Raw genomic sequence first — 13,658 nt, 5'->3', positions numbered from 1 at the left:
TTTCCACCTGATGTCTTAAAATAAATGTATTATTAGGGGATTTGGTTTGGTTGTAATTTTTTTTTTTTATGATTAAGATGTAAACTAAACCAGAAAAATTGTGGGTTGTGTTCTGTGACATCTTTATCTCATTTAGTGTACTGTCTGACAACCTAATGCCCATAAGCTCTTCCATCAACAAGGTTTCCAAAGAACAGAACAGACAGTTAACTGGTTTGCTTGATTATTGTCCCCTGGAGCAGAAGAATATTTAAAATGATACAACTATTTCATCTTTTATTTTTCTTGTATATATTCACTTGTGGTAATCTGTGTTTTCATTTAAATACATTCCAAACGTCATGCTGTTGTTCCAAAAAAGGGATAATGATTCCTAGCTTTTATCATATTACCCAGTGCTATAACACGATTACTGTGTATATAAAATCACTGTGTTTATGCTTTTTTTCTTCATGTAGCTCTGAGCTTGCTTGTAAGATAATAACACTATTTCTTCTTGAGCATGATGCTGTTAAAATTAGCCTTAAATAAAGGAGACCAGAAGCAATTCTGAGCCTTCTCCTTCCTGTCAGGATGGAGAGCTTTTTCTTTCTTCACTTTGCAATTTCCCCTTAGTGGTTAGTGCAGTAAGAGCTCCCCCTCTTGTTTCTGGTCACTGCTGAGAGCTTTGCTAAAGCATGTTCATTTGTTTTCAAGTAATGAAAATACTGGGTTTTGCTAGATTCCAGGAAAGATGCACTTTCCTCATCTGTGTTGAGGGGTTTTTTTATTATTATTATTTATTTTAATCCAGCAATTTGTCATGTTTGCTAAAGCACAAGGCTGTTTAAGTCTGTTACCTTATGTTTTTTGAAAAAAATGCTAGTTGAAGGCAAGCTTCCTGTAGTTTTTGCATTGCTTTCTAAAGTTTTGCAAAAACCCTAAGCTAAGGAATAGCTTAGTGGGTAACTTGGTTGAATCTAGTGGCCAATTGTGGATCTGTGCCCAATGTGGTGATAAAGGACAAGTGCCACATGTCTTGTGATTGGTAAAACATCAGGGGAGCACTGACAATATTTGTATTGTTTTCAGGTTTTTTCTATTAATATTGATGGCTCTGATTTGCAAGAAGTTTTAAATGTTTCAGTTGACACACCTGAAAATCTAGCAGTGGATTGGGTTAACAATAAACTATACGTGGTCGAGACCAGCGTGAACAGAATAGATATGGTTAACTTGGATGGAACAAACCGTGTGACTCTTATTGCTGAAAATCTTGGAAATCCTAGAGGAATAGCACTTGATCCAACTGTTGGGTAAGTGATACGTGTCACGTAATGATATAAGATGTCAGAAATACCTTTATTCCCATGCAAAAAGAGGAGAACTAAGAAATAGCTAGGCTCGTTATTTTAGAATCAGGTATAAAATGTTTTAAACGCATTCTATCCTAACCTATTCTAGACCTTAAATTATTTTGGGAGGGCTGTGCACTGCTTTTATTCCCACTGTGCGGAGTCTGTTTTATGGCTAGAGTTGCATGTGCATCAGCAGCTCTGAAAACGAGGGAACTGTGGAATTGCCCTGCAGATGAGTAGAAGTTATCCGGAAAGATTTCTGTTGCAATACCATCCACAGACCTCCTACTGTCTGAAATAAACTGGTGGAGTGAAGCCAGAGAAGTTGGTGTCTCCCAACTCAACAGGCTTCAAAAATGTACGTGAGCAATGAAAACTTGGATCCTCAGAGAACGGGAAGGGGAATTTCATGCAACTTGTAGTGCTGGATGCTGCTTTCACGGTGCACCAATTTGTCACTGGTCTATTTCTGGCAGTACGCTTAAGTCTGTATTTTACTAAGGAAACTCAGTCTTTCTGAGGTCTTTTGCGTGAAAGCATGTTGCTTTCTAGATTTATTCTATAAAAGAAAATTCAAATTACTTCTTGGGCAGGAGGTATAAAGTGTATTTTCGTAGTATGCTGGCTGAGAATCAATCTGTCCTGAAAGGACACTGGTTTTAAATTCCATGTAGAATGTTTTTTTTGGTAAAATCTCAAGGAAACATGGGACTTTTTTGTTTTTTTTTCTTCTTTATAGTTATTTGTTTTTCTCAGACTGGGATAGTCTGTCTGGTGACCCTAAAGTGGAAAGGGCCTTCATGGATGGCACAAACCGTCAGGATTTGATAAAAACAAAATTAGGATGGCCTGCTGGAATAACTCTGGATATTGTATCAAAGAGACTTTACTGGGTTGACAGCCGGTTTGATTACATTGAGACCGTAACGTATGATGGGCTTCAAAGGTAGGAGAAATATTATTCTGTGGAGGTTACAGTTACACTGATTATTTTGTATCTAGTTCAAAGAGAGATTTGGCTAAGAAAATGAGATAGACAATGGATGAAAATTACTACCTAATACATGTGATGCACCTTGATATCTATGTTGTTATCCTACTTCTAGACAATCCTTAATTCCTCCATCATTCTTTGTCCTTCATTTACCTTGAATACCTATTGCACTTCTTTTATACTGTATTTTTTTATAGTCCACCACTACAATACACATTGTTATAGCATTTGCTTTTTATTATTTTTGAACTCTATATGTTGTCTTTCATCATCATATCTTTGCATCTTTTTAATGAATGAATTTATTTGAAATATTCCACTCCAAAGCCTCCACTCTGTGTAATGGGTATTAAGTGCTCTTCTTACATTTTATAAATCTTTGCTGTGAGAAATTAAGTCATCGCTCACCCTGTTGTGATGCTGGGGAAACTGTATCACAGCAGGCAAGAAAGGAGTCCTTGAATTTTTATGGGACCGTGTCTTATAGTGTAGCGTTTGGTGTAGCGTTTAGAAGGCTGCTTATCTCTGCATCTGTGATTAGTCTCTGTAAAAAAAAAAAATAAAAAATTATCCTCTCTAGTGTACCTCCTACATAGTCACATGAAAAACAGTCCTCTGCTCATTTGACAGGTCTATTGTTCAATGTATTTTTTCACTTACAAAACTATAAAAATAATGCTGGTATCTTTGCTCCTTTATCAGAGTTTAGTAAAACAAGAACATGTTTTGGGTTTTGGAGATAAAAACTTATCATTCACAGCAGCTCCAAAAAGTCTTCTAGATGTGGTGCAAGTGGGCAAGAGGTGTATTCTGCAAAGACTGTTAAAATACAGTTTGCTGTTCACTTGTATCACATCTTGCACGTCTACAGCATGAACCTAAATGACTCAGGAAGCTGTTAGAGCTGTAGAATTAATCTGATTTTGTAGACCTGCCTTCATGACTTCATGAAAATAATAATGTACTGTTATTGTTATGTATTGCATGAGGACTTAAAAGTCTCTCTTCATCTCCTAATATTTATCCAGAAAAATATTATCACAATATCCTGCATAGAAGGGATACAGTTTATTAGCATTTGGTTTTCTTTGGTTTTGCATGGGTGATTACTTCAAGCCAGGGAAAGCTGGGGTGTGGTGTGGGGGGTTTTTTGTTTGTTTTTCTTTTTCTTTTTTTTTTTTTTCTTACTGCATACATAGGATTTTATTTTTAGACAGTGATGTTCCAGCCATAAATTTTTACATTCAGGGTTTCTTGAACATTTCGAATTGCTTACAAATGTCTTTGATTTCCTCTGTTTGGCCTCTCTCTCTAATTTTCTCTCAGTAATCATAAAACTTTTCCTACATTTCTGAGTCATCATCTTTACTCACTGTGTTACTTGGAAATTGCTAGTACTTTTGATTGCTCTGCTTTCACTGCTGTATCTTTTATGTTTTTGTACCCTGTATGTTTAGTTTCATCTCTTCAGTTCATTTGGTCTTTTCAGTTGTACTTTGGCAGCCTCTATGTAAAAGCGAAACCCAGTAGAATGAATTAATAATCCTGTATCCATTCCTCTGTTAATAAAGTTATTCTCTAGATAATATTTTGCAAATAATTTTAAAACTATCTTTATAACAGGAGAACAATAGCTCATGGAGGCTCAGTCATTCCTCATCCATATGGAATCACTTTATTTGAACACAATGTTTATTTTACTGATTGGACCAAAATGGCAGTGGTGAAAGCTAACAAATTTTCAGAATCTAACCCTCAAGTGATCTACCAGTCTTCTCTGAGACCTTACGGAGTCACAGTTTACCATGCTGCCCGGCAGCCATTTGGTAAGACAGTAAGTAGATTATTAAGGGAGTTTTAGGAACTATCTTACCAAAAATCGGTAAAAATTATGACACTGTTGTTTTGCTGTAAAGAACTAATAATTACGATACATAAATTTGTACTGTAAAACCGGACTGGCTTTTATCCCACAATTGTTTCATCCAGTTCCTGTAGCACATTTAAGGGGGGGGGGCGCTTATTAAATGTATTGATATTTGGGAGAGTCAAATTTGTGCTTATGAACAGTGTTGGTGTTTGGGACATTTTTTCTTCAACACTGCAATGAGGGTGCAGTTGGAAAAGGCTACTACGAGTGTGAATGAATTCTGTGAGCTATAATTCTGCAGTAGATCTATATGCAGAAAACGTATAGCCTAGATTATGGCCTCAATGCTGTGTGCTGAGTATCTCTGTACAGAGCTGAATACCTTGAATGCCGGTTAGCTCTGATGTGATTTTGGTGCATTCCGGTATAGAACCGATGGCGTATGTTTTCCATGTGATGTAATTTCCACAGTGTCCACATGATTTATTGTGGATGTTGAAAAAAAAATAATCCTGAAAAATCAAGGTAATGATGCCATTAGGTTGATAGAGGAATTTATAATCCTATCTGTATTATTTTCCAGTAAGAAATCCTTGTGGAAGTAATAATGGGGGATGTGAACAAATCTGTGTTCTCAGTCACAAAACAGATAATGATGGACTAGGTTATCGCTGTAGATGTATACTGGGCTTTGATCTACATGTAGATGGACGACATTGTGTTGGTAAGAAAATGCCTTATGATTGTTGGAAATAGCACTATTCCATTAGCTCAGGAGTTATTACTAGAACATCCTTTCTCTCTTCAATATCTTTGCGGGTTCAACGTGCCAGGGACTTCATGTTTTTCTATCACGACTCTTGTTGACAGCTTTAAATGTAATCATGTCTGCTGATGTTCATTTCAAGCCACAACAACTTAGACTCACCACATTTTATAAACATTTTAAGAGTTACATACAGAATATGTGTAGACAGCTGTATGATTAAACTCTTAATTCTGAAATCAAGCATGGATGCCTGCTAATATGCAGATTTTGTGTTATTTTGAATGTGTAAGCCTGCTTTCCTGTGCAGTAATGTGCAGATTATCATAGAATCATAGAATACCAGTTGGAAGGGACCTCAAGGATCATCTGGTCCAACCTTTAAGGTTGGTCTTCTCCCTTTAAACAGATAGAGCAAGAATAAGAGATTCTGTTTTGGAGCTGTGAGCTTTCACGAGCAATCTACTGCTTCCAGTTTGAGTGCAGACTTGTCACTGATGGGAGTTTTACCATGTGTATGTATTGGGAAATCAAGCCAGATATGTTGTCTATAGTTTTATTATTTGACCATGGATTTATGTGGCTAGTTGAGACAAGATCTGATTTTGATCATGGGATCTGATGAAATGCATCCCAGAGTCCTGAGGGAACTGGCTGATGTAGTTGCCAAGCCACTCTCCATGATATTTGAAAAGTCATGGCAGTCAGGTGAAGTCCCTGGTGACTGGAAGAAGGGAAACACTACACCCATTTTTAAAAAGGATAGAAAGGAGGACCCCGGGAACTACCACCCTGTCAGCCTCACCTCTGTGCCTGGGAAGGTCATGGAACAGATCCTCCTGGAATCTGTGCTAAGGCACATGGAGGACATGGAAGTGATTCAAGACAGACAGCATGGCTTCACCAGGGGCAGGTCCTGCCTGACCAACCTAGTGGCTTTCTACAATGGAGCAACTACATCAGTGAACAGGGGAAGCACAATGGATATCATCTGTCTGGACTTGTCTAAGGCCTTTGACATGGTCCCCCACAACATCCTTCTCTCTAAGTTGGGGAGATGTGGATTTGATGGGTGGACTGTTCAGTGGCTTGTCACATCCAGAGGGTAGTGGTCAATGGCTTAATGTCCAGATGGAGAGGGGTGACAAGTGGTGTCCCTCAGGGATCCATACTGGGACTGGTGCTGTTCAACATCTTCATCAACGACATAGACAGTGGGATCAAGTGCACCCTCAGCAAGTTTGCTGGTGACACCAAGCTGAGTGGTGCAGTTGATGTGCCAGAGGAATGGGATGCCATCCAGAGGGACCTGGACGAACTAGAGAGGTGGGCCTGAGCAAACCTTATGAAGTTCAACAAGGCCAAGTGCAAGGTCCTACACTTGGGTCGGGACAATCCTCATTATTAGTACAGGCTGGGGGATGATGTGATAGAGCGCAGCCCTGTGGAAAAGGACTTGGGGGTACTGGTGGATGAAAAGCTGGACACGAGCCAACAATGCGCACTTGCAGCCCAGAAGGCCAATCGCATCCTGGGCTGCATCAAAAGAACCGTGGCCAGCAGATCCAGAGAGGTGATTCTCCCCTTCTACTCTGCTCTCCTGAGACCCCACCTGGAGTACTGTGTCCAGCTCTGGAGCCCTCAGCATACGAAGGATATGGACCTATTGGAGCAGGTCCAGAGGAGGGCCATGAAGATGATCAGAGGGATGGAGCACCTCTCCTATGAAGACAGGCTGAGGGAGTTGTGGTTGTTCAGCCTGGAGAAGAGAAGGCTCCGGGGAGATCTTATAGCAGCCTTCCAGTACCTGAAGGGGGCCTATAAGAAAGCTGTGGAGGGGCTGTTTGCAAGGGCATGTAGCGATAGGCCGAGGGGCAATGGTTTTAAATTAGAGCAGGGTAGGTTTAGATTAGACATTAGGATGAAGTTCTTTACGATGAGGGTGGTGAGACACTGGCCCAGGTTGCCCAGAGAGGTGGTGGAGGCCCCATCCCTGGAGACATTCAAGGCCAGGCTGGATGAGGCTCTGAGCAACCTGAGCTCATTGAAGATGTCCCTGCTTACTGCAGGGGGGTTGTACTAGATCGCCTTTAAAGGTTCCCTTCCAACCCAACGCATTCTATGATTCTACATGGTGGCTCCACAAAGCCTGTGAGTTGGTTTGTTTTTTTTTTTAAATAGATGATTGAAAGAGGGGAGCGCAGAAGGTGATTTCTGCTTCCATAGGGATAATGTTTTCTGTAAAAGTGTATTAGGACCAGAGTAACAATTCAAGAGTAATACCTGACTACATAACCTAATGTTCTGGGTTAGGCTTTATATTTCTTTTCAGTTTTTAGGTCTGTGTATATTTAAATTCCTATTTTCTCATTCTTCCTTTTTCTATTGCCAGCTATTAGTATTGCCAGAGGAAAATAAAGCTTTACAGTTAATTAAGGCTCAATTGTCTCACCTTGTGAATAAGTAAAGACTGTGTCTGGTCTTTTCTTCTGCAGCTGTGCAGCAGTTCCTGCTGTTTTCATCGCAGCTGGCAGTGCGGGGGATCCCATTCAATCTCTCCACCCAGGAAGATGTGATCATACCTGTAACAGGGAGCCCTTCATACTTTGTTGGAATTGACTTCTTTGCTCAGGATGACACCATTTTTTTTTCAGACACAAGTAAAGACATGATCTATAAACAGAAAACCGATGGTTCAGGTGAGGGTTATTCCTAGGAATTGTAGAGTAATTGTGGTAAGGATAGTAGAATATGTATTTCTAAAAAGAAGCACAAAAAGTCACATTGTGAGATGTACAGATGAATCTCGGTGTCACCCCAGTAATCTGGAAAATGTTTGTGGAAAATGTTTGTTCAACTCCTATTAAGCTCCTGTTCTTTGACAAACTTGCCGAATGTGTTTGGGAATGAATGATTTATAGCACTTCTCAGAACTAGTATTTGTCATCACCAGTCTGTTTGTGCAGACTAGTATGGTTTTCAGTAGTATGAAACTGAGTTTCTCTTTTTAATTTCCCTCTCTGGAGAGCAGGATACTTATTATGATCCTGTAATACAAAAGAAAGAACATTATGGTTGTGAGATTTTTGGAAGTCCTGTTTGTGGTAGTGTGAAGAATGTTTCTCTCCAATTTATAATAATGATCTAATATGTATTGTCAGCAGGTAGCTTTCTGAGCTGGCATGCTGCCTTGGGTCAGAGTAATGGTAGAATGCAGCTGACCAGTACTATGCAAAGAGTAGCTAAGCTCTGGCTGTTGAGCAAGACGCCCTTAACTGCACTGACCTTGCTGACCTTCATTCATAAAACTCCTCTCAATGTAAACTTAGTGACAGATTTTTCTCTCGTCTTTGGCTAGTCTGTATTTCTCCTCTTTCAGGTTTGTGCTCCTGAACATTACCTCCTTCGCCTGGAGTAAAGGGCACCCCCCTCCCCTTGGTTATTGGTCTTTATATTAAGTAGCACAGAGGCAGCATTTTTAGCAAGCAAAACTACTAGTTTTGTGAACAGAATACTGCATTCCTGTTGTTTCCTCTATTCTTAAACATTTACAATCATTACGTGCGTTATAAATTCTAGGAAGAGAAATCCTGACAGCTAATAGAGTGGAAAGTGTTGAAGACTTGGCCTTTGACTGGATCTCAAAGAATCTGTACTGGACAGACCCTCGATACAGGAGCATCAGTGTGATGAGGCTGGCAGATAAATCTAGGAGAGCAATTGTTCAGAATTTGAACAATCCTCGATCAATAGTCGTTCATCCTGTTGTTGGGTAAGTTTAGCTTTGATTCTCACTTGAAACTATGCGAACAAATTTATGGTCTAAGCAGAATTGGTGAAGTTAGATTCACATCTCATTCTGGATTTCTGTTTGGATTTCTGTTCTTTTATGAAATGCTATGTCTTTTCAGTTTTATGGTCTTTTATTTTGTTTGCTTTATTCTGGCCTAGGTTTCAGCACCCAGAGAGGGCAAGGTGATAGCGATTCCACATGAAAGAAGTACTCAAAAGAATTCTCTTTAAAAGCATCAGGTTTTTTTTTCTTTTAGTCCTGTGTGTTGATAAACAGGCAAAAAAACTTTGTTTCTTTCTGTTACTCGGATTAGAAAGCTGTTTCTCTTAGTTGAAAGATAAAGTTTTCTAAATTATTTTTAATATACTTTCAGTTCCCGGAATGCTAACCTTGGTTCCTCTATTTTTTCTATCTGAATTTCTTTATTTGAAACATATTAGATACTACTGGATATATTTGATACAGACCTTACAATATGTGGTTCTGTGTACGTAAAATGAAGCCCTGCTTTTCCTTGATGGAAATGCTTAACTTCAAATTCGATGCTCTGTGTTATTTGGCTATGACAAAACAGTGTTTCTTCACAGCATAGTTCATCTTCCTACTGCCATACTACTGAATTTCTTAACTCCTGGATATTGAATTTTCATGTTTAGTAACCAAATGTACTATTTTGGAAGTAATCTCGGAAGAATAGTGTTGAACTTGGATCCTTGAGTGTCTCAACCTTTTCTGTTTGCTGATTTGTAAAGTTATTTAACACTAGCTTCAACTCTTTGTGGGCATAAGTCAAAAGGATCAAGAGAAAATTCTTTGTAATATTCATGGTTACTTGTAAGTATTACCAGGAAGATGGATTTTTTCTTGATTCCTCCTCCCTGTCAATACTTAAATGAAGTCCTTAACAATTTTAGCAAAGTTACAGATATTTTATGTCTAAAGGGACAACCACTTCCAAAGATTTTGGAAGCTGTTTTACACAAGATAAATATTAATTGTTGATACCACTACCATTTGAGGAGAGGCTCAACATAAAATTGTATTTCTTTTAAAGGTATTTGAAGGTCTGGTAAAAGAATAATGTTAATGCTGTCCAAATGTTTGCTCTGTTTAATTACGTTGTATCATTGGGTTTATGTGTTTTCTGACGTGTGTCCTTTCAGATATATATTCTGGACAGATTGGTTCCGTCCTGCAAAAATCATGAGGGCCTGGAGTGATGGATCCCATGCCTTGCCGATTGTGAATACAACGCTAGGCTGGCCTAATGGCCTAGCCATTGACTGGAGGTAAGGACAACACAGAAGACAGAGAAACTTTTTAAGCACGCGTGTTTCTTCCTTTAAACTGTTAGGGATTAAAAATAAAGGAATTGTGTCAGATTGCGTGCACTGGCACTTTTGTATTGAAGGCCTTATTTTTCAATTCATTAAAAAGCCTGTCAAAGGTAAGATTTTCTCAGAATCTCTCCCCACATGCCCCAATATCCTCTTGTCAGATTTAAGATTATTATTTGAGAAAATGTTAGTGCTTCCTAATGGACATAATGTCATTTGAAGATACATAACATTTTCATTATTTCTAGTTCTCTAAGGCTGTACTGGGTGGATGCCTTTTTTGATAAAATTGAGCACAGCACCTTTGACGGGCTGGATAGACGCACTCTTGAACGTATTACTCAGATGACTCACCCGTTTGGCCTTACTATTTTTGGAGGTAAGTCTGTCATTGAACAATATTATCTATTATTATCACAGACTTTTTTTTCATATGATGATCCGTGAATATGTGAAAGAAAATAACGTGGCCTTTGTAATACTGCTTTTCCTACTGCTTTCCAAAGCACTGTTGAAAGTTTCTATAAAAATATATACATTTAGTACTTCTTGCTCAGTTTTAGGACTGGTTTTATGTATATTTGTGTTTAAATAATTCAAGGCAGATCCGGTAACTCTTTTAGTGCAACGAGGCAGATATGCTGTACTAATTATAGCTTCCAAGGTGGGCTACTCATGTTGGACAGGCAAGGTAAGTCACCTCCCTAGAGATGATCAGCAATTTCAGGATTTTATTTATTGTATGTAGAGTTTATGACTGGATTTAGGTCGTGTGTGAAGAAAGATATCAGCATCTGACCCCTTTCGATTTTGTGTAAAAACATGTTCAAAAATATTTTAGAATTTTCTGGAAAGTTGTCTTAATGACTGACTTCTAAAATTGCCGTGGAATTTGAAATGTCAGTTGAGTCTGTTATATCTCAATTTAAGTGAAATCTGAGAGGGCTTGTTTTTCTAAGTTATGTCTGCCTATGACTGAAGGACTGACCTTGACTGAATTAATGATAAAAGTCCTTTTGTCTTTTTCATGAAACAGTTATGAAAAATTATTAAATTTACATGAAAAGCCTTGTAGTTTTTTCTCATGACGCTTGATCTTTTATGCCATATTGCTTTGTAATTATTATATGTTAAATGTCTTTCAAAACAGGTTATGCCTATTTCACTGATTGGAGACTTGGTGGAATAGTTCGAGTGAGGAAGTCTGATGGAGGAGAAATGACTATTATAAGGAGGGGCATTAGTAACATTATGCATGTTAAAGCATACGATGCTCATTCCCAAATAGGTGAGCTCTTTTGTTGTACAAATGAAAGACATGAAATAGGGAATAAGAGACACAATATCAGGACAGCAGGTTTTCACTCTCAATTTTAGAAATGGCTTTACTGAATTGTAACTTACATGCAGGGAGGCAGCACAGGACTTGCAATTACACGTATATTTCATTGTTTTGTGACTCTGTGCAGTTTTCCTCCACCACTTCTGTTACTTTGTTTAATAACCTTGTAAAATGAAATTAGGAGTCCGCTGTATTTTGTGTAATTGTATCACCAGTTACAACCTTGCATTTCTCTTTTCTGGTAGAAGTTTTAGTTGAACTGAACTATTTATTTGGAGGAATTGTGTCAACATTTATTAATCAAACTACTACTCTTAAAGGAATTACTGAGCATAAGTCTCTAATTTTTTTCTTCTTTCCACTGCTGAATTCTATGCGATTCTATGGTATAAACCAAGGATTTGGTATTGCAGTTAATCTAGTAAAACACCCAATGAACTTATCAAACATGATCAAACCCTGTGCTGAGGCTCACCATCTATTTGGTGTCTAAAGATTGCATCAGGTCTCCCAGCCTTGCTCAGACAAATGTCCTCATTTGTGGTAGTATACTTGTTTCCAGACAGTTGCTGAAAACTGGCAAAAAGTTAGATGAAATTTAGTAGTTTGTTCTTGGCTTCCATAAACATTTGTGTCAATGAAGAGTATATGGAATGTGGGACTTATGACTACTACTGTTATTACTGTCAGTGAACTCGACCCTGTTTTGCAGTGCATGCAAAACCAGGATTTGCTACAGCATCTTTTTTTTTGGTAAAACATTCTTTTACAGTTACTATGCACTTTTAATAGTTCCCAAGCTGCTACCAGTATTGTATGCATTTATCTTCTCTATCACTTTTTAAGGCTCTAACTACTGTAATAGAGGAACAAATCCCAATGGAGACTGCAGCCATTTCTGTTTCCCAGTACCAAATTTTCAGAGAGTTTGTGGTTGTCCTTATGGCATGAAGCTGGCTGCAAATCAGCTGACATGTGTTGAAGATCCATCTAATGAGCCACCCACTTTGCAGTGTGGCTCCTACTCATTTTCCTGTGGTAATGGAAGATGTGTTCCTCAACACTATCAGTGTGATGGTGTTGATGATTGCCATGATAACAGTGATGAACATAACTGTGGTTCTTTAAGTAAGTAATCCATGTCATTTACAGTTAGTATTTGTTGTTTGCAGTTCAGGGAGTTTGATGGGTCAGTCTGATTTTGTTGGAATAAACCCCAATTTTTTAGGGTTGCATCTGTGGGTAAATCCTGAAATCTACCTGGGAGATTAGTTACTTTGGAAATTATTTGGATAACTCATGGGAATATGGGACTCAACACTGGCCACCTAAAGAAAGCACAAAAATATTCATATCTCACTAGTTCTCACAATTCACTTTACAGAGTAACAAAAATGTGTCTTCTAAAGAAAAAAGTTATTCTTATTTTTTTTGTAAATTTTGAAAGATATTGGAATATCACTTGCTTGTCTTATTTTGATGCATGGGGACAGGCAAACCATCTTAATAAAGATGAAGACATTTAAAAAATAACACCATAAGAAAAATAAAAAAATCCATATGCATGTCTAACTGTCCTCTAAGATTAGAGCAGCACATTTTATTTCATTTAACATCTGAATAGAATTTTTTTTTTTTCATTATCTTTGGCACTTCTGAACTGTTTGTTACATCTGGATTTTTACAGTGAAGTGGATTAAAAGTACATTGTTTTGTTTCCTGGTGTTACTGTAGAGTGTCTTACACAAAACATTTTGTGTAATTGAGAGAACACTGGGATAATTATAGTTGATAAAGTATTGAAGTGTTCTTGTCTTTTATGACATATTTGGTGCTTCTTTCTTCAGACTTAATTTTTCTTTTAAATCACAAACAAGAAAAGAGGACATATTAATAAAATGTGCTCCTTAACGCATAGGACTAACTAGTATGACTTAGGTATAAACTATATTTCTTATTTGTGGGTTATTTTAGTATAACTAGAATGTCTTTTGGGGAAAAGGAAAGTAAAAAGCAAATGGCTATTTGAAGAAGTTATTTTTCTTGTTCTTTAGATTGTTTTAAGTGCTTAACAATTTAGTTTTTTGTTAGTTCTTGCAGTCTAAAAAAGCCTTGTAAGTATCCTGATCAGTTCTGCAGCATATTGGCATGACAGGCATTTTTCATTTTAAGCAATGTGCATTTTAGAATTTGATGCGTTTTAGACATTCTGTACATAT

The 13,658-nt window shown here is 37.8% G+C and overlaps 1 protein-coding gene across 3 annotated transcripts in view; it reads left to right on the top strand.

Annotated features, from left to right (window-relative positions):
• LRP2 (LDL receptor related protein 2) overlaps window positions 1-13,658 on the top strand; it is a 129,905-nt gene that overhangs the window by 40,450 nt on the left and 75,797 nt on the right. For all 3 annotated transcript variants that reach the window (XM_063340640.1, XM_063340641.1, XM_063340638.1), the window contains exons 12-21: window positions 1,072-1,295; window positions 2,077-2,283; window positions 3,955-4,157; window positions 4,785-4,925; window positions 7,463-7,666; window positions 8,547-8,739; window positions 9,924-10,049; window positions 10,346-10,476; window positions 11,248-11,385; window positions 12,286-12,567. In XM_063340640.1, the coding sequence (XP_063196710.1) occupies window positions 1,072-1,295; window positions 2,077-2,283; window positions 3,955-4,157; window positions 4,785-4,925; window positions 7,463-7,666; window positions 8,547-8,739; window positions 9,924-10,049; window positions 10,346-10,476; window positions 11,248-11,385; window positions 12,286-12,567 (1,849 nt within the window). The remainder of the gene's footprint in view (window positions 1-1,071; window positions 1,296-2,076; window positions 2,284-3,954; window positions 4,158-4,784; window positions 4,926-7,462; window positions 7,667-8,546; window positions 8,740-9,923; window positions 10,050-10,345; window positions 10,477-11,247; window positions 11,386-12,285; window positions 12,568-13,658) is intronic.

This window comes from Chroicocephalus ridibundus, chromosome 7, assembly GCF_963924245.1.
Source record: "Chroicocephalus ridibundus chromosome 7, bChrRid1.1, whole genome shotgun sequence".
NCBI lineage: Eukaryota > Metazoa > Chordata > Aves > Charadriiformes > Laridae > Chroicocephalus > Chroicocephalus ridibundus.
The sequence above is the reverse complement of the archived record's forward strand: the minus strand, read 5'-3'. Positions and strand labels throughout refer to the sequence as shown.